The sequence below is a fragment of the Mytilus californianus genome, unplaced genomic scaffold (assembly GCF_021869535.1).
Source record: "Mytilus californianus isolate M0D057914Y unplaced genomic scaffold, xbMytCali1.0.p SCAF_3, whole genome shotgun sequence".
NCBI lineage: Eukaryota > Metazoa > Mollusca > Bivalvia > Mytilida > Mytilidae > Mytilus > Mytilus californianus.
Window position 1 is genome coordinate 70,694,320 of NW_026262679.1, and position 22,579 is coordinate 70,716,898.

Here is a 22,579-nt window from a genome sequence, read left to right on the forward strand (position 1 = left end):
TGTTAGAATAGGTATTTTAGTAGTAATACTTTTATATTGTGGACTATATATTATCATTTGTTGGATACATTAATTACTTGTGGAATATATAATATGTGAAATGCCTGCGTGTGGATTATATCATAGCTGTTGGATTTATTACAAGCTGAGAACTGTGGAATTATTCATCTAAAACTTGTATTAATAGAAAAACAAAGGATATGGGGGTATCCATCCATGACACAAAATCAGTCCATGCACAGCAAAAAAACATTAGGTATACAATTTGGACTTTTCATTTGAATTGACTGCAAAAAAGCGGACTATACAGGCTATTTAAATGTTTGACTACTTAGTAAACAAAGTATTAACAAAAATACCGAACTCAAATGTAAATTCAAAAAGAAGTCCACAAAACCTGACAAAATCAAACATTAAACTTTTTATCAACCAACGGATCGAATGGAAAACAACTATCATGTTCCTGTCTTGGTACAGGCATTTTCCGAAGAAAGTGGTGGGTTAAACTTGGTTTATAGCAAGCTAAGCTTACCACTTGTATGACTATGGCGTGTCAAACGTTGCAATATTCACAAAAAATTAATTATATGTTCATAAAATAAAATATATATTCAAAAAATCAAAATATGTGTTTGAACGTTGTTTTCAATTTAGACTTGTTTATATATATATATATATTTCTCTAATTCTTAGTCAATTTATCCCTTTCTGCACCAATTGTATAAAAAAAATTAATCAACGTGTGGTTCGTTTGATCTCAGTTCTTCATTGGTTAAAATCCGATTATGACGTCGAATTTTCTTGCTTTCCTCTGAATTTCCTATTGTGACGGCATGAAAAAAGGCGACCATGCCTGATGACGTCACATAGAAAGAACACATCTTTTTGCAGATCATTCGAAAAGAAGGAATAAATTTGCCTGCGTATTGTTTGAAAATCATAAGAGAAACAGATTCCACCACCAAATCTCGTGTAATACGATATTTATCCACTCTCGACAGTTAAATTTTAAATATTTAAAACGCTCGGCGAGCCTCGCGTTTTAAATTTGAAAATTTAACTGTCTCGAGTGGATAAATATCGTATCACACTCGATGCAGTGGTAGAATCTATATATATATATATAACGGTAACGGTAAAAGCGTGCTGTACAAATACTGTGTATACATCGTGCATTACAGTTCAATCGGTTGAAGGCGAATAATTTATTTGTGTAATGATCATTATTGCCCCATGCCTAAAATACTTGATGCTAGTATATGCTAGCTGTGCGGATATATACATTAGCTTTATAGCAGTCTATAGGTAAGCACTAAAGGTTAATGTCTTATACTTTAGATACACTGTTTATACTGGATAGATGCGTTCATTTGCAATTTATGTAGAATATGTTCAACATTTAGGGCACATTAAAGCACTATGCGGAAAATATGCAGGGAAAGAAAAAAGTTAAAGCACTATTTAGTAAGATGTGCAAATAAATAATAGGTAGATAGCCCCTTAAAATCTAGATAGAGATATGTTCTATATATTTATATAAGCATTTCACAAGCGGATTGTCGTTATTTTAGAAAAGATAAAATGCTTCTAGATATGCCTTCACTACGCCCTACGCCCTAACCCCTACCTTGCTCTGTGTCTCATTCTACTGGTATGCATATTGTAGCAGAACAGCCGTGTGAGGTTTTCTAGCTCTATGTAGCGTTGTTGTTTCATATGGAATCTATAGTTAATGCTTTTGTGATTACAGTCCATCACAATTTGTATAGGCATGTCACAGTCAACCAAGTTCTGATAGAGCTCATTCTTTAAGTTTTCCAGGTATGATTTTATTTTTTGGAGTTGCATTTCAGGTGTATGCTTATGTCTATTGCATCAAAATATTAAGTGTTCTAGATCTTCATCTACTGTATTACACAATATACATATTGGTGATATATTCTTATTGTGCCTAAAACTAACTGTCTGTAGCATATATGTGTGTTTTACTAGTCTGCTCTTTATTTGTCCTGTTTTCACATAAGTTGGGTTGTTTCCTGTACACTGCCAGATATTATGCAGCATAACGAATGTTTATCCTGTATTTCAAGGTATTTCAATGTCTTTTTATTGGAGTGGTCTTCAAAGCATACTTCATGCCAGTATTTATATTTATACATGTTATAAAAATTATCTAAGTTACATTTCTGTCGATGATCATGTGTATTTATTTCGTGATCGTTTACCCTTAAGTCCGGGTTCACATAAAATTATTGACGTAAAAAAATATAGGTGAGTCCGGGCTGTGAACTGAAGTGACCCCGGACTTAAGAATATATGATTCTCTTATGCAAAAAACTTGAAGTCCGGGGTCATTTTAGGTCACAACCCTGACTCACTTATTCAATATTTTCGATAATTTCGTTTAAACTGAAAAAATGGTTTAATCAAATAATTATTTTCATTTATGGAAACTCGGTGGCGTCTTCTGAGAATTCTCCTAACATTTTTTTCATGTGCTTTCAAAATTGATCTTGCAAATATGTATACAATCTTCCATTTGCCAAATGCGTTTTGTTAAAATATACTTTTTCACTTTTTTGGTCTTTTGTAAAATGTTGTTTGTGCTGTATTTAGACCCCTCTACAAAGAAATTTGTTTTGCATGCACACGTATAAAAATGCAATCATAGGTTTGAACGTTGTTTTCAATTTAGACTTGTTTATATATATATATATACTCTAAATATCAGCACAACAATGTTAAATCTGCAAATTTGTTCTTCCCTCGCCGGGATTCGAACTCATGCTATTGGGATATCGAGACAACACCGCCTGCACTGTGTCCAGGCCTCTAGACCACTAAACCACCTAGGCTGAAAATATAATTCAGCTTCCGGTTACCTAGTGTTACCTTTCCTCGTCAGTAGAATCTAGAGTTGTAACACAGTACATGATATACTAGGCATGAAGATGGAATTGATTGCAGATTAGCTAAATATTTATCGTAAAGGATCGTAAGATACAGTCACAGAAATAATTATTTTGATAAGTACGTCTAAACAAGTGACAACTCTACGACAGATCCATCCATTGGATCACCAGTGAAGGTGATAATAAAAAATAATATTGACACTGACGAAGGCTACTTGTTCAGCCGAGATATTTGTCAATGCGATTTTATAACATCATCTCGAACAGTTGTAATGGCCCTCGGCGTTGCCTCGGAGCCATTACAACCATCCTTGGCCATTATTAATACATCGGGCATGTTACAGGGCCAATATGAAAAAGTCCATACATTAATACTATATTAATGAACAATTATTTGCTTTTATGAACAAATATTTTTTTATCAACAATTATTTATGTTTTATGCATACATATTTTGTTTTATGAACACATATTTTGATTTTTTGAATAAATATTTTATTTTTATGAACATATACTCGTTTTTACGAACAATTGTTTTATTTTATGAACATATATTTTATACTTTGTGAATATTGCAACGTTTGACACGCCATTTATGACAGTTGCTTTATAGTCCAGTTATATTGACAAAATTTAGTGAGCAACTCATAGATGATTGCAAATCAACTTTTGCAAACTTGCAAACACACTTCATTCTGTTTAATTGTTGTGTTCGTTCTTTTTTGTGACGCCTTATTCTTTGATTCTAAACAAAAGATATGCTGATTCATTGAAGTGTATAGGCGCATTTTCCCTTGTTGCTATCCGAAGACATTTCCAACACAAAGTAATTGTATTCTTTAAAAGGGAGAAGAGTTAATTTGTGTTTTTGACTATGCTAAACTTTTAGTAACTCTTTGGTGCTTGGTAAGTCATAATTGACAATATTCAGAACAGTTTACTCAATTGTAGACAACAAGATGTGCCATCTAATCAACCGGAAACTGACGATCCTCATTATGCAGAAATTTCCGATTACAGCTCAATAGCACCATCTACAGGTACGAGTTTCTCTGACCACTTCTTATTTTCATATGAGTCGGAGTTCCTTCAGACACTTGACAAAAACAAGAAGATCAAAGAAGCCAGATCATTTAATTTCACATTCAGATATATTGATGATTTTTTTCCATTAACAATCCAACCTTTTCTGATTGGGTTCCATTGATATATCCTCCAGAACTAGAAATTAAAGAAACAACAGACACGGCTTCCTCAGCCTCATTTTTAGACTTATACCTCGAATTTGACATAAGCGGTCGTCTCAGTATCAGAGTCTATGACTAACGAGACGATTTTAATTTTGAAATTATCAGTTTCCCCCACCTTAGTAGCAATATACCAACTTCACCTGCATATAGGATATACATTTCCCAACTCATTCGGTATTCAAGAGCTTGCAGCTGCAACTCAGACTTTATAAAACATCACCAGTGTCTGAGCATAACGAACGAGTTGGGATATATAAACACCGTAAGATGGTGCCAGAGGCACATCACCGTCCAAAAAAGGAAAATTAACAATAAGGAAAGAAAAATCATCCCTTTTGTCGTAAATTTTTGTGTAGAGTATCTCGTGAAAAACAGAAATATTTAAATCTAGGAAAGGACACTTATTGCTGTTAATATTTGATTTATTTAAAGTAAATTGCTGTGGTCAAATTTCGGCAGTATATTTAGAGAATTCTTGATTATTTAACGAAAAAATATCATCAAGATAACGGTAAGTATTGTTGAATTTATCAATTAAATGGAATTTAGACGGGTCTTTAATGAGTTTGGCCATAAACTGTGATTCATAACAGTACAGGAACAAGTCTGCTATTAAAGAGGCACAATTGGTGCCCATAGGAATACCTACAATCTGTCGATAAACTTTATTGCCGAAACGTACATAAATATTGTTAAAATTTTATGGCTGATGTTTGAAGAGATAAAACAAAAAGACATTTGGGTTTGTTATTTCCAACTTAAATCTGTATTTCAATATATCTAATTTTCTTTTATATTACAGGAATAACAGAAGACCAGTAAGGCATTTTTTTCTATAAACATCTTCACGTTCAATCTTAGATGACAAGGATTGTCAGTTTTCCCAAAGAAGATCGGTGGTTCTCTGGCACTCCGGCTTCATCCATCAATAAAAACAGCCACGAAACAGCACAATAGTGCTGAAAGTGGCGTTAAACACCAATCAATCAATCAATATACATATATATATATATATATATATATATTATATATAAAGTGCCTAGAAAATCAACCTAACGATGTTAGAGTAGATCTGATTCTTTACGTCCTCCCCGAGCGGGGCTGGAACCTGTACTTTTCACTTCTCACTTCTACGACAACACCGCCTAGCATTGCGCAGACGCCTTATCCCCTCCTCTAACTATAGCTGATAAAAATCAGCTTTCGTTTCGGGAGGTGTTACCTTCTCGTAGGAATTAAACAAGGACATCTGACATATATATATATATATATATATATAACTCGTCTCAAATTTAAACCAACAATGTTAGATCTTCAAATTTGCATTAGCAAATTTTTGTTCTTCTCTCAGCGGGATTCGAACCCTTGCTTCTGTGACATCATGGCAACACCGCCTGCACCGTGTCCAGCGCCCTAGACCACTCGACCACCTAGGCTACATAAAAATATAGCTTTCGGTGGTAGATGTAATGCCTTTCCTCGTCGGCTTTATCTAGGGTTGTAACACAGTACATGATGTATAGTGGCAAGTAGATGGTATTCCTTTCAGATCAGCTATTTTGTCTGTCGTAAAGGATGATAATGTAAATTACAATGCCGCCACATCAAATTTTAATTTTTATTATATCCGTCTAAACATGTGACAACTTTATGACAGACATTTTCCATCGTATAACATATACATATATATATATATATATATATATATAGATTGCCTAACAATGTAATTTTAACACACTATTTAGTATGTAAATATAAGAATGTTTAAAATATTTACAAAATGATGAAAATAAACGCAATATTTCGCTAGACTAACTAGCTTTATCAAGCGTGCATCTATCCAGGTGAAATCGGATGTAGATGATAAGAAACTTTTGCAGCTCAATGTATATGTTGCACTTGAATTTAGCTGCCTTGAAAATAATACATAATTTGGATGAAGTTCAAGATTTTTACAAAATTGGTAGTTGAAGTTAGCAACGTCCATTGGCCAATATTACAGGATAAAAAGGACGATGCTGTGTACTAAATTATTCTTTATCTTTCCTGTATCTTTTCTCATCTTTTTCGTTAAGACCATCAGGTTCTAAAGTGTGGAGTTGGTGGATCCAAAAATTTTCTCTTCTCCTTCTCGCCGTGGTGTCCCACTCGGTGTTGACTTCTATGATTTGGAAATCATAGAAGTCAACACCGAGTGGAAATCATAGAAGTCAACACCGAGTGGGACACCACGGCGAGAAGGAGAAGAGAAAATTTTTGGATCCACCAACTCCACACTTTAGAACCTGATGGTCTTAACGAAAAAGATGAGAAAAGATACAGGAAAGATAAAGAATAATTTAGTACACAGCATCGTCCTTTTTATCCTGTAATATTGGCCAATGGACGTTGCTAACTTCAACTACCAATTTTGTAAAAATCTTGAACTTCATCCAAATTATGTATTATTTTCAAGGCAGCTAAATTCAAGTGCAACATATACATTGAGCTGCAAAAGTTTCTTATCATCTACATCCGATTTCACCTGGATAGATGCACGCTTGATAAAGCTAGTTAGTCTAGCGAAATATTGCGTTTATTTTCATCATTTTGTAAATATTTTAAACATTCTTATATTTACATACTAAATAGTGTGTTAAAATTACATTGTTAGGCAATCTATAATTTTATTTGTGTAATTGAATTAATCTCTGTACTGATTAATCCACACTCCCATAGATTTGTATGTCATGTGCTGCTATTTATAGGCACTTATATATATATATATATATATAAACGCCTAAAAAGTGTACAAAACAAAAAAAATATTTTTTAATCATTATCAAACTGCTATTTATTTGGGATGTGTAAATACGCAGCCTCTGTTGTAATTACTATACCGTTGTCAAATTTGAAATTTGAGTATTATACTAGCTCAAATCGGTCAGTGCTGTTCATTTAGAATGTATTTCCACGCAGTCTTTGTTGTAATATCTTAACTTTCGTCACCTGTGAAATTTTAGAAATGTACCAGTTCATATCGCACATTACTATTTTTGTTAGAAACATATCTATGCAGTCTCTATTGTAAATACCTAACCTACGTCATTTTTGAAATGTTAGAATTGTACAATTCATTTTACATCATAATCATACTGATGAAGGATATCTGTTATCCGAAATATTTATAGATAATTACATTTAATGTTTCCTTTTTTTTTAATATTGGTGTTGTTTTGTACACTTTTTAGGCGTTTATATAATTTATTTATTGTGTAAATGAATCGTTACTCGTAACGATCCAGCGCCCTCGTAAGAAAGAACGTTGACTAATATCTAGACGTTTTATAATAGCAACAATCAACATCTTTTTTTGCATTTTATGATTTTGAATAAAGGGTCCTTTTTCGTCAATCTTGTTTTTATATCATATAGCGAAACAAGCTCAGACTCTGGCCTGTTGTATATATTAGTATGTTTATGGTATCTGTATGTCAGTCTTAAAATATAACAACTATTTTTGTAACACTCATTAGCGTGTCAAAGTTGCATTCTTAGGCATTTATATGATATGATATACAAATCATGTGGCTTATTGTAATATTTCCAGCAGCTACGTCCTATGCGGGAAGTTTTGAAAGCCAAAATGCACCAACAACAAAAAAACATTATTTCATTATTTTGTAGAATTTCAAGAAATATTTTTATATTTTTAGCAGCACAATTGAGAATTCTCGCTCAACCAATGACTCAGAAGAACCTAGTGCTGGTAATATAACATATTTGTTAAGTTTGCTACTATGTACAGTTTGTAATGATATATGAATTACTAGTACATGTTGCTTTGAAATTATATGCATCTCAAAATGTTAACGATAAGGTTAAATATTGGTGTTCTATTTCCGTCCATAATGGTTTGTAATTGAATAAAACAGACTCAGTATATCTGATAATAATATGTCATGTATATATATTTGATATTTATGAAGAATTAATGAGCACACTTATGAAATACTTGTGTACATCATTCTTTTGTCAGTTGGCTTTGACATTCTTTTTTTTCGTATTATTTTGGTGTTATATTTAGATTTCTTTTACAGCACCTATTATGAGAAGAATGCAATGACAGAATTGCTCATGTAAAATTGACATCTGTATTTTGTTCACTTGTTTGCCTGTATTACGTAACAACAGTACAATACACAGGCAGATTTATTTTTATAAAAAAAAATGTTTGCATTTGATCTTACCCCTAACGTTTTATAATTTTCCAAGGCTATAACATTGTTATTTATGTATTATTGATTAAATAAACTGTGTCTGTTGATAAGTAGTCATTAACACACAAATGTATTGCTGTAACATATTTGGTACCTTTAACTTCGTTTTTTGTGTGTTGTGTTGTTGTCGATGGTACATTCAATTTCCTTCTACTTCACAGGTTCCAGTGTGGGCTACAGCAGGTTCAAACATTCTAATACCTCAGATTCTAGTCTCGGCTATTCGGGTGTTGTACCAATTAACACCACTGTTACCGGCATTACCTGTAATAATTTCGGGTCGTATACACCGAATGAAAGCTGAATTTTATTGTTGGACACATCGAAATACAAAAATTGTATGCTCATTGAAAAAATCAATGTCTGACTAATTTTGAGAAATCTCATTGTAAGTTAATGGCACCAGACCAATGCTTTTATGGCCCTGAAGGCAAACTATTTGATTGATTCCAATAACGAACATTAAACCACTTCAGGAAAGCAGATAGCAAACAACCTTTCACAGTGACGGAATTACACAGAAAACCGGTAAGTATCAGGATGTTGTTTAATTTTAAGTCGTTATTACGACGTAGTAACTCGTTATAACGACTACAATAACTCGTTATCACTAAGCTAATTCGGTATAACTGAGCTAAGTCGTTATTACGAGTAAATTATTCGTGATAACGGTCTAAAATAAATAACACCCTGACACTAATAGGCTTCTCTGCAATTATGTTGGTGCCAGAATATCAAATATTGTAGAATCAGGATGTTTAAGGCCTACAAGCAACGTACCGAATATATAAATTAACTATAAATTCTATTAGATTTGAAGATTTATAAGGATATATAACTTGTTGTCTTATAATTTTATTCAATTAAAGGATTTTTCAGGATTTTCAATAAATATCAAATTAAGGCAAAAGAAGATAAATTAGAAGTGCTCACGCCGGATCCTTCATGTCTTTTTTGAAATTACTATACAATCGAGAAATAATGACGACAATATAATCATAAAGTCGTGTAACAATAAACCTGTTGACAAATAAAACTCAACCAGAAATATGGCATCCACTACAAGAAAATGATCATTTTGCATTAGAAAATACTTAAGCGTTTTTATATGTGTTTACGATAGGCATTACATATATAGTAGTTAAAGAAAACAGTTTGACAAATAATCCCTGAAAGTCATCGTAAAAGATACCATACTCATATTCATATTACTTCCCCCCCAAAAAAAAATATACAAGAGCTTCCTCAAAATGATATGAAGATTCATGTGAGCATACAATGCCGTATGATGCGTTTTCACATCCATCGCTCATGAGGGTATAATAGTCAGTAATAGCTCACTGCCAATCATGATCAATCATGTTTAGTACTGTTTTCGCACAGATGTTTCTATCAGTACCTAAGAAAGACACTTTTTGCAAGAAACTTTCAAGTACATTACAACTTATTTCATTAAAAATGAAAACAACACTTTATAAATGTTATCCGTCTGAAGCGCTTTTCTGGATTTGTCTTCCTCAGGAACGCTCAAAGCCGAAAATATGAAAGGAAACTTTCAAGTACTTAAAATAGGCATTACAACTTTTTTCATTAAAAATGAAAACAACACTTTATAAATTTTATCCGTCTGAAGCGCTTTTCTGGATTTGTCTTGATCCTCAGGAACGCTCAAAGCTGAAAATATGAAAGCCTAGGATGAATAAGAACCGAAACAGTTCAAAGTGTATCCACCTTTATTGAGGATATGTGTGCCGATAAATTAAAAATTCTTTGACGTGTAAAAAAATATTTCTGCATTAGGAATAACAGATATAATATGTGGCAAAACCTCTTTGAAGGAGTCATCTTCGTGTTTGTTCCGAACGTGTTATTAATTTCACTGCAATTAGAAACATCTTTTTGGTATTTGTTTTGGACAGTTTATGTTTTCTGTATTCTTGCAAACAAACATTTAGTTTTAACATATTGCAATATACTGCAGCTGTGCTATTTGCGCAGTCAAATTGCATTGACCGTATATTCATTTGTGATATACAGTCACTGATCGTATATCGCCTTGTTTATGACGTTGACAATGCGTTTCCGTAGACTTTTATTTATGACGTCAATAAAACATACAGGTTCGTCGTCCGCTCCAAATTAAAAAATGATGTTTTTTACCCTAAATATTTCATTTGGAACAGTTATAGGAGTTGCAGTATATAAAGAATAACCATACATTGTCTCGAAATATAAATTTTATTTGTACTCGGCTCAAAACAGGTAGAAATGGTCGGCAAAGCCTCGCTTTCTACCTGTTTCTAAGCCTTGTACAAATAAAATTTATATTTCGAGACAATGTATGGTTATTCTATATTTACATGTATGTTTCATAAGAATCCGTACTTTTGATTGGGTGACAACAATCGTGAGGCATGCCAAAATTATATCTTTTCTTTCTTGATAAAATGCAAAAGAAATGCGAAAGATACCAAATGGACATTCAAACTCATAAGTCGAAAATAAACTAACAACGCCATGGAAAAAACGATAAATGACCAACAGACAAACAACAGTATACAAATCACAACATAAAAACAAAGACTTAGCAACACGAACCCCACCAAAAACCAACATTCATGATTGCATGCAAGTGTTTCAAATGACAACGTCACAACAAGTATAGAAAATAAACGAAAAACTTAATATAACTCGTCATTTCCTGGTTCTATCATATAATGTAATTATAAAATTTGAATGGTTCATTTTGTAATTTATTGGGGTTCTAAAATCGTTGATCGTGTGCACATTTTTACTAAAAAGCGTTGATCGTGTGCACATATTTAGTATGTAGCGCTTCATACGACGAAATGTGATTCGGTCAACGGTTTTACACCCTAGTAAAATTACAAAAAAGAAGCACAAAATGCGAAACGTAGATACAATTTCCTTGTTTAAGGTCGTGAAAAAGCGTACGGGAGTATGTGGAGAACCACACTAATTCTAAAGTATACTACACCGAGGATAAAATCATCAAAATGCTGGACTTTTTTATTGACAGCATATTTCAATGAGTTCAATTTAGCACCGAAAGTAGAAGGTTTGCTTTATATATTGATATTTTCTCGATATTAACACACAGTTTAAACAGTATTTTATTCAAATAAATTAAATTGGATTGGGCAACAGGCAAAGCCTATGTAAGCCCTCTCCATAAAACAAGGTACAATATGTTACATTCAAACAAAACAACACATACACATAAACAAACATAATGACAACACATAATTATTTTTCAAAAACTACCTCATAGCTGACTGGAAGGATGCTTCAAATAGTTAACTCAGAAAAAAATTATTAATATTCTAAGGATGCTTCAAATAATTAACTCATAAACAAATATTAATATTCTAAGTAATAAACACCAATATTGATTAAGAGGCTTACATTAAATTAAACTGTCTCCAGTCAGCTGTTCAATATTATTATTATAATAACTCATTTTTCCAAAACAACATGTTTGATATCATGTACTTATTTTTACTAATTTATCGCACCTGAAGAACAATGGCAGTGAGTAAATAACCATATTGATACATTAAAGAACCATAAATAATTTATTAGTTTTTTAGCTTTAAAATTATCAATTATTGTCAATTTGTTTTTAATTTTTGTTTCAATTTTATCTATTGTTCAGCCGGTTGGGGTCTAAGAACTTGAATATAAAACAAAATACAGACATACAAAGTAACAAGTTTATTAAGTTTCAAACTATAAAATATATTTCGCTATACAAATCTTTCTGAATTTTTAAAGTATTCATGAACAGCCTTAACTATCTGAATATTGTCTTCAATACTCATAGATTAATCACCAAATAGTAATAACTTCAAATCAATATCAACTTCATAAGCAGACAGTTTATCAAGGAGAATGATCCTGTTTAAAGTGTATGATGGACAATCAAAAAAGTAATGTTGATATAAACATACATGGACTACTTCAAACTAAAATCTATGACAAACGTGATGATTTCAACTTTCCAATTGTCAACTTCCCATTTCTCAGCAGTAACATACCCTATGCTCAATCGTATGGCGTTTACATATCTCAGTTAATATATTATGGTCGTGCATTTTCACACTATACGGGCTTCATTAACCTGGGTGTGCTCCTAACACAAAAACTGCTCTAACTGAGTTTTGAAGAAGAACGATTTAATTCGACACTTCATAAGTTTTTCAGGTAACTAACAATCACGAATTGATTAAACGATGCGATGTGTTCGTGTCTGATCTCACTAGCGACATGTTAATGTGGTCTTAGATCTTAAGATATCAGTATAGTCGTCTGATCTATAATTTTACCGATTATGTCCTTTTCCGGTTGCGACATTTTCACTGAATGTGAATTCGCATGGCGGGCGATGCATGCATTACTGGGGATGCTTACTCTGTTGACGCAACCGGTCTCGTTTCTTTTGTCTTTTGGGGTTCATGCGATTCCCGCCGTTTCTGTTTGTTACCTTGATATGGGAGATTTAAACAGCGGAAAACTAAATGTACTGTCGCCTTAATTGAGATATTTTTAAAATACTGTGCAATGTCACTTTTCTATCATCTCTTCGGTCTACCTTTGAAAATACAGTTAAACATGTGCCTCTTTCTGAACGAATCAAATTACTTGGAATATACAAAATAATAATATAATAGATCATAATACAATGCATAGAGAATATCATATGGCTTTTTCAATATCACATCCGTATGAACCTATTACACAAATATATAATCCCAAGAGCTCTGCTCGAGGGATTATATTGGTTGAAGGTTGATAAAGTGTGTGATATTGAAAAGGCCATATACACTTTATTATATACCTCAAGTATTTTTTTTTTTTCATTTGACCTGACGTAATAGACTATGGGGTAGATAAAGCCTTGCAACCGTGACTGATATCATTATCATAACGGATGACTGATACAGAACTATTGTCATTGATTGTATTCAAAGATTTTACTTGTATTCACTACTAAGTATGAATAACATGCAATACAATACAGTACAATACAACAGTTCAATATAAATGCAAAAAATGCAATGCAACCTTACAATAAAACAATACAACCACGATCTAAGATAATGTCAGCTGTTAACAACCTCTTAGTTTTATTGAGATCCGGGCCATATAACATCCGCACCAAACTCAAACTTTACTGCAGATGTGTCTTGTCTGTACTTTTGTATGGATTAGAATGTTGGAGGAAGACAGATCACGACCAATACAAACTGTCTGGATTCAATACTAAAATCCTCAAAAGAATTCTGCGAATCTTTTGGCCACACAAATCTCAAACCACAACATTTTCACCAGATGCCAACAATAAGATATAGCCACTACTATAATGAGAAGACGCTGGAGGTGGATTGGTCATGTATTCTTCGGAAAGAGAAAGAGGATGTTACTAAGACGGCAATCCACTGCATGGACCCCAGAAGGTAATAGAAAGAGAGGAAGACATAGAAAGATATGGAGGCGATCTGTAGAGCCATTAATACATAGATAATATTCCTTGAAATTCACAACGTCACTTTAGACAAGAGCATAGCGAACGAGTTGTAACATATAAACACCGTAGGATGAGGCCAAAGGAACATCACCGTCCAAAAACAGGAAAATTAACAATAGGGAACGAAAATCGTCCATTTTGTTGTAATTTTTTGTGTATATTTTCCCGTGTAAAACAGAAATATCTAAATATAGGAAAAGCAGTTATTGCTTTTTTTATTTGATTTTCAAAGTACGTTTCTGTGGGTAAATTTGTGCAGTATATTTAGAGAAATTTTGATTATTTAACGAAAAAATGTCATCAAGATAACAGTAAGTGTTGATGAAATTTATCAATTAAATGAGACGGATCTTTACTGAGTTTGGCCATAAACTGTAATTCTCAACAAGACAGGAACAAGTTTGCTAATAAAGGGGCACAATTGGTGCCCATAGGAATACATACAACCTGTCTATAAACTGTATAGCCGAAACAGACATAGATAATGTCAAGGAGAAATTTATCATCTCATTACACTTCCAATAAGTATATCTAGCTATATATTCACCTTTCCCAGTACAGAAGAGGAATTTAATTGAGTTGCAGCAAATAAACTAGTTTGAAATCAGATTTTTTAAACGACCATTTACTTAAATAGGAAAACTTTTGTTTGATAGTGTAGAAGTAGAGTGTAGAGAGTCGAAAAGCCAAAACTGTCGACCAATTTTAAAAGGACCATTAAAAGCACGTAATTTATTTATAACCTCCAAAGCTTATTTTTTAAACTCCAAAAATAGTTAATTCCACTATTTTTATATGCTTAATTACAAAAGTTAATGATGAAATCTTTGATAGTAGTTAAGGAACTAGTTAAAAGCACTGAAATGTTAGTTGTAGAGCACTTACTCGAGGCCGAGATGAAACGATATTTTACGGGTTTGTTTGTGTAGTTTAGGTAACTGCAATTCATAGAAAGACCTTCGAATAGTTAGAGGAGGCCTTAAGCTGATGTTTCAACTTTGGTAATGATTTTATTTGTTCTTTCTGACTCTCTGAGGAGCTTACAGAACTGAATGTAGAAGAGTTTACTGATAATTTCATTTTTAAAGAACTTCTGTGTAGTATTTACGTCAAACCACCACCACATAGTTGGCTGCTTTGTCGTCCGATACGAACGCAGACCGCTTAAATACTAATAAAGTATGTTTCTTGTATTAGAAATATGTGTATTGTGTACCTTTTTATTAATTTCTAGATATTTTCAAAGTATGATCTTCTATTATCCACAATATTTATACATTAATATTCAAGAGTTTCTTAAAATATTTCCGTTTTTTTTTTCAATGTACACCAATTTTTACAATATGATGAGAAATAGCATCTTTAATGACATAACGGTAGAGTTTCATGTATATAAAATCAAACGATTATGTAGAAATGTATGGGGTCACTTTTTGAAGAAAAGATGAAATAACTATTATAATCCTTGACGCTAGAATCAATTTGGATCTTAGGCCTGACTTTAAAAATCCCGCATATACAGAATAGAGAATAATGGCACAGGCACTTGTCTCTGAAAAAAAATAACACTACACAGGAGTATTTCGATACATTCCAAACAAAGTAAACCTTAATGTTTATCTTTAAAACGTTTTACATTACATATATAATATTATCAATTCAAACACTTTAATGATAAAGGAGATGATTACCTCCCTTGAAAGAAATCGGGAACTTTCCGGTCTGATTCGAAGTTTTGATAATATATACATAAAAAGATATAGTTAAATAATTTCTGATTAAAATGCAATACACAGAGAATAGTAAGGTAAGACTAAGTGAATGAGATCTCACATCCTGCTGTACTTGGGAAAGTTCTCCCAAAAATGACTCTGTCTCTTACAAATAATACACATGTATAATAATTTATCTCTACTGACTCTAGTCCAGATAATCATGCCGTCTGCTTTTGGTATTTTTCGATTTTGACTTTTTTTGATCCCACATCGCAGATAGGCGTCAAAGCAAAAAATTAAAATAGCCTTCCAAGACGTCATAATTATTTGGACTAATTTATCTCGTGACATTTATCTTTGCCATAGACATACAATACATTAATTAATATGAGGCAGGCATTACCTGTGAAAGGGGACGAAGTCTATATAAATTATTTTTTTTTAATTCAAACATATTTTAAGTTCTAAATCTGTTAAAAAAGAAACGGAAATACCGTAACGTTTCCGATTTTGGTTCTGTTGTTAGGGACTGTTAGGGATTTTAGTTGTGACGTTATTTTAATTATGACGTCATATTCAATGTAAACAAAGAAACGCTATCATCAGGTAACGTTTTTTTCATATCAAAGATTAATTAGAAATGAAATTGTTATTGTGTTCCTTCCTATATTTTACTGGACTGATAAATATATATTTCACTCAAAGTCTCATGACAAACGAGACCGGAAGAAGGAAGTAGATTTCTGCGCAAATGCAGGAATTAAAAAAAGTTACAAAAAAAAGTTAACGAAGTCCTCTTCGTCTGTTAACTTTTACAAAAATCTTCTCCACTGAAACTACTGGGCAAAATTTAACCAAACTTGGCCACAATCATCATTGTGGTATCTAGTTTAAAAAATGTGTCCAATGACCCTGCAAGTTTTGTCTATTATTTTGAAAACTGTTATAAATAGAGAAAATCTGACAGGAGCACAAATGTTCAAAATGTTGAGCTCTACCAATTGTCCAGATACGTCTTAACTGTCAGAAGACTTCTTATAGGAGTTATTGCCCTTAAATGACAAATTTTACCATTTTTTTTTCATTTTTATACGCCCGTTTCTGGGACATATTATGGTATACCGCTGACTGTCTGTCTGTCCGTCTGTCCGTCCGTCCGTCCGTCTGTCTGTCCTTCATTCCATCGTCAACATGTCGGACATTAATTCAAAAATGCTTTAACCAATATGCATGAAACTTTGGTGAATTGTTTATATCTATTCGTTTTTTATAAATTTCAGATTTACCATTTCCTAGTTTTGGGATTTTATTCATTAAAAAAGGGGGGATTTTCCAGTTTTCGCAAAATAACTCAAAAACAATTTCACCAATTTGCATGAAACTTTTGTGAATTGTTCATATCTATTGACGTGAGCTCCCTTTCATTTTATATAAATTTCGGATTTACCGTTTTCAAGTTTTGGGGTTTTATTCATTAAAAAAAGGTTTTTTTTACAGTTTTCGCACAATAACTCAAAAACAGTTTCACCAATTTGCATGAAACTTTTGTGAATTGTTCATATCTATTGACGTGAGCCTCCTTTAGTTTTTTTATAAATTTCGGATTTACCGTTTCCTAGTTTTGGGGTTTTATTCATTAAAAAAGGGGGGATTTTCCAGTTTTCAGACAATAATTCAAAAACAATTTCACCAATTTGCAAGAAACTTTGATGAATTGTTTATTTCTATCGACATGAGCTCCCTTTTGATTTTCATAAATTTCAGAATATATATTTATGGGGTTTTATTCATTACGAAAAGGGGGATTTTCCAGTTTTCAGACAATAACTCAAAAATGCTTTCAGCATTTTTTATGAGACTTTGGTAAATTGTTTATATCTATTTTTGTAAGCTCCCTTTTGATTTTTATAAATTTTCGATTTTACATTTCAGAGTTATAAGATTTTATTTGTTTATAGTCTGACAACAGATTTACTAAGTATTGCGCAACAGCACAGTGTATTGCACAAACAGCAAGAAATCTTTCATATAACCAATTTCAAGTTCTTTTTATTCAGAAACCTATATGAATCAAATATTTAATTACAATCCAAATTCAGACCTGTATCAAGCTTGAATATTGTGTCCATTTTTGCCCCAACTGTTCAGGGTTGGACCTCTGCGGGCGTATCCAGCTGCGCTCAGCGAAGCAGTTTATTGCCTATTATCTTGAAAACTAGAATAGATAGAGAGGAACTTTACATTACAAAAATGATCAGCGAGACAAGTTCTACAAATAAGTGTGCATGGTCGAAATCGTCCGAAGACTCCTTATTAGAGTTATTGCCCTTTGATGATGATTTTTACCAATCTTTTGTGTTTTTGCCTTATATCATAAAAATTATAATAGATAGATAGAAACTTAAATAAGCAAAAATGATCAGCAAGTCAAGATCTACACTTTTGACAAGATAGAGGAAATCGTCCAACGACTCACTCCTCATTGGAATTATTGCCCTTGAATGACGATTTATACCATTTTTTTGGTGTTTTGCCTCACATGATAAAAATTATAATAGATAAATAGACAATTTAAATCAAAAAAATGATCAGCAAGGCAAGATCTACTAACAAGTCAAATTTTGCCGATATTGGAAGTAGACTGTCACTCTTTATAGGAGTGATTGCCCTTAAATGAGGATTTTTTTTTACCCTCTTTTGTGTTTTGAGCAAAAACTAAAGAAAATAGAGAGAAACTAAACAGATTAAATGATCAGCACTACAAGATCAACAAAACAGAGATTTTTGTCATGAATTCTATTCTCGTCTGCAATGTTGGAGAGTGTCCTTTGTTGAATATGCACATAGACCAAGGTGAGCCTCTAGTTTCTTATATTAGTTGAAATTCTACATGAACTCATGATGGACAGTGATTATTAAAATACAGGCATAAGAGTATAGATCCTTCAAACCTTCCATTTTCTGATTATAGAAGATTTTTTGTCATGCTGTTAAATCATGTAAATAGTCAGGAATTTATTCCTCGTTTTCAACAGTCTTCAAAAATAATTTGTATGACTAATGAACCATGAAAAATTCAATGGACCAGTATTTGTCAGTATTGACCACTTGAGGAGTATTGACCCAGACACTAAAAACTGTCAAATACCACTGGCACTAGTAAATACCTTGGGCAATGCCAACAGTATTTACCACCCACACTGTACAAGTGGTAAATGCTGCATGTCAAAGACAATAAAGGCAACTTTTATTATCAAAAATATGATAAACACTGTCATGACTGTAGCAATTGTAACAGGAGTGTGATTTCCTCAGGCTTTGATATCTTCCCGTTGTCTACCCAAGTTCTTGGATATTGGACAAACTTTGCAAATGCATAAACAAGATATTTAAGAAGGCATACATGTATGGTTGAACAAGTTTACATACAATAAATATATATACAAATACGGTGGCGGCTAGTATACTTGTCATTGTAAAAGTTTTGCATATTTCAAATCCTAAGCAGTAGACTGCCCTGAACCACTGAGTGAGTGACGTCATATTTATAGTTCCTAGGAACAACGAGCCCGTCTGGGATGTCAGGCACGTGCAAGAACTGAAAGTACAAGTAACCCAACAAGAATATTCACATGGCTGGTCTCGGGAGAAATAGATACGGAACTAAAAATAATACTAACTTTAACCAATTTCCCCAAATAAATAATCTACATTGTAAAAAAAGTGACCACCATTATACAATATTGAACACCTTTTTAAACAATACATTATGTTGTTTCATTGTACATAGGGGACAAGAAGTCAAATTCATTTACAGAACAATCACAATTGATTCTATTATTTTATTTTTTCATGTCTTTGTAGATATAAAACAACACACAGAAAGAAATTTGTTTATGTGTTTATATAAATCTTTATTGAAAGAATTAAAACACAATAATATATTATTTATAACATATTTATTTTATTAAATGCAACACTGCACATATTGGTCACAGCTCTTCATCTTTTTTCATGGATTTCCCTTTCTTCCGATCTTGTTCGGCTCATACTTTCAGAATTTAGATTTAAGCATACTCCTCTCAATTGCATGATTTTGTCTGACAAGCTATGCAAATAATTAAAACCCACTAAAGAATTGAAATCATTCTTAAAACTTTATACAATTTTTGCATGACAAGTCATAATTTTCAATCATAATTATGAGGGAGTGAAAAATTAAATTTTCCAAATTTGGCCCAAGTCCATTATCTCATTTTTTACATTACTACATCTTTATCATTAAATGGACCTCGTAATGGAAAGATATTCTTTTGAACCCCCCTCTTTTGACAGAATAAGCATAGACTTAAAAGAACGGGGGTTCAAAAAATGCCTTGCCTCATATTACATCATGTAAGTTTATACACAAAATAAAGTACTAATAAAACAAAATAATAATGTGAGCAAACAGACCCAGATCAAATGTGAATATAGGTGAACTGACCCAGGGAGAGCTGGTAAATGGGAAATTAGGTATGTGGGGGAATCTGATTAGGATTGACTCTGATTGTGGGCAGACAAGAGGTAATTAAAAAATGTAAAATTTTATTGTCTAAATAATTTCCATTTTTTAGTTATTCAATCTAATGTGTACTTGAGCATATTTTCAATTACATGTTATTGAAAGTAATGAATTACATTGCTTTTTTATAGCTCCGCCGACTAAGGTCCGGCCATATAGTGTTACCCTTTTCCATCATTCAGCAACGAACAGTTATACAGACTTTTTTTCTAAACGCCTTCACTTATCGAGCTGATTTTTAGTAACGTGATTCAACTATGATGAAATACAAATCAAGATTATGTTTGGTTCCGCTCCGCTGATATTTGCTGAAATTAGCGGCTTTGGACTTTGTAAATTTCGTGAAAATATCAGTTATACAAACTTTTTTATCTAAACGCCTTCACATATTGGGCTGATTTTTAGTATGTGAGTCTTGTACGAAATTACAGATGGCATATATGTTTGGTTCTGCTCCGCTGATCTTTGCAGAAATTACAGTCTTTGGACTTGGAAAACTTTGTGAAAATAACAGTTATACAGACTTTTTCTAAGGGCCTTCACATATTGAGCTGATTTTTAGTATGTGAGTCTACTATGATGAGTTACAGATAGAATATATGTTTGGTTCTGCTCCACTGATCTTTGCTGAAATTACAGGCTTTGGACTTTTTTGGAAAATTTTGTGAAAATAACAGTTTTATTTACTTTTTCTAAACACCTTTACAAATTGAGCTGAATTTTAGTATGTGAGTCGATTATGATTTATTCCGCTCTGCTGAGTTTTGCAGAAATTATGGGATTTGGACTTTGAAAATTTGGTAAAAATAACAGTTACTAGTATACAGATTATTTTTCTAAAATAATTCACATATTGAGCTGATTTTAAGTTTGTGAGTCTACTGTGATAAGTTACAGATAGAGTTTTACATTTGGTTCCGCTCCGCTGATTTTTGCATACATGTATCAAATATCAATATTGCCAGTTTTTATATCATGTTTCATTTTCATTCAATTCAGAGAATTTGTTATTGTAACCATTGTATTTATAGGACATCATTAAGACTAAAAACCATATTTTCATTGTCATCTGCCAAATTTTCATTAATTATGCAAGAGTGAATACTGACATCATAAGTGATGACTTGAACTTTCTTGAATCACATGTTCATGATCACTAATATGAAAATTTATAAAAACTTTAATTTCACTTCAGTTATCAATCAGTATTCGAATTAACTTCATTTCATTTGCCTGATACACTTCTTTTCTGAAGATTTTTAATAACCAATTAGTAGATTTATTACACTTTTAAAAGTATGTATGTAAATGGGTAAGGATTTCTATTTAGAGTAGATGTGGTAAGGAAGGGATGGTTGTTATTATAGAGCTATTTGAAATTCCTTGCTAAATTTTAATGTTATCCATGTTATCAACTAAAAACCCATTGAAATGAAAATTAAACAGTTGCCATGGACAAAGTAATAAACATACATGTTCGACAGATTTCTGGTTTTTGTTTTGAAAATGATAAAGACTTATATATGTGTTCTATATGAACTAGTCTATTGTTATTTCTAGACAAAATTGGGAAAGGAGTTGGTAAAAAGAAACAAGGATGGAAACCAGGAAGTTAAAAGCATGGTAGTAGTCAAGCATTCAACAGTACCTGTGTCAACAGCCTTTTCTATTTTGCAACCTTCTACAAATCTTAATGTACCACCATCAAATTGGCTGAGAAACTCATCAAGAATGGAGAAAAATATATTTGATTTTACATGGGACAAAAAGGAACACTCTCAATTTTCAAGGTATTATTTAGTGTGCCTTTTTTTTGCCATTATATATATAATTAACACCTTTTAAGTTTTGGATTTTCAAATATTTTGGCCTCTGGCATCACTGAAAAGACTTTCATTGTCAAAATGCCCATCTGATGCAGTAAAATTTGTACCGTTAATGTTAGTTTAGCTGTTAGATTAAAAAGAATTCTTGGAAAGATGATAAATTGATTGACCTTTTTATGTTAAATAAATACACTTAGATGAATAGTAAAGGACTCCCGTACACAACAAAGTTGTATTCACATTATATACAGGGAACAGGGAATGAAAAAATGTATTATAAAATAGAAGATCTATCAAATCCATTAGATGTTGATAATTGACATTAGTTTTTGTAATGAATATAATTATTTATATATACAAGAATTGAGACGGGAAATGGGGAATGTAAATACATGTATCATGTATATCAAATGAACCTAGTATCCAGTAAAACGCCTCTTATTATTTGCCATTGTTGTATGCGGTGTCACTTTGTACAATATTTTGAACAAACAAGGCGAATCAA

General features: G+C 32.3%; 1 protein-coding gene across 2 annotated transcripts in view; it reads left to right on the forward strand.

Annotated features, from left to right (window-relative positions):
* The first annotated feature begins 15,660 nt into the window (after positions 1-15,660).
* Positions 15,661-22,579, forward strand: part of LOC127734993 (erythroid differentiation-related factor 1-like) — a 62,805-nt gene continuing 55,886 nt past the window's right edge. The window contains exons 1-2 of one of the 2 annotated variants that reach the window (XM_052245051.1): positions 15,661-15,776; positions 21,809-22,038. In XM_052245051.1, coding sequence (XP_052101011.1) covers positions 15,753-15,776; positions 21,809-22,038 — 254 coding nt within the window. In that variant the 5' untranslated portion in view covers positions 15,661-15,752. Of the gene's footprint in view, positions 15,777-20,399; positions 20,495-21,808; positions 22,039-22,579 lie in introns of those variants that run through there. The other variant, XM_052245052.1, reaches the window with a different exon arrangement.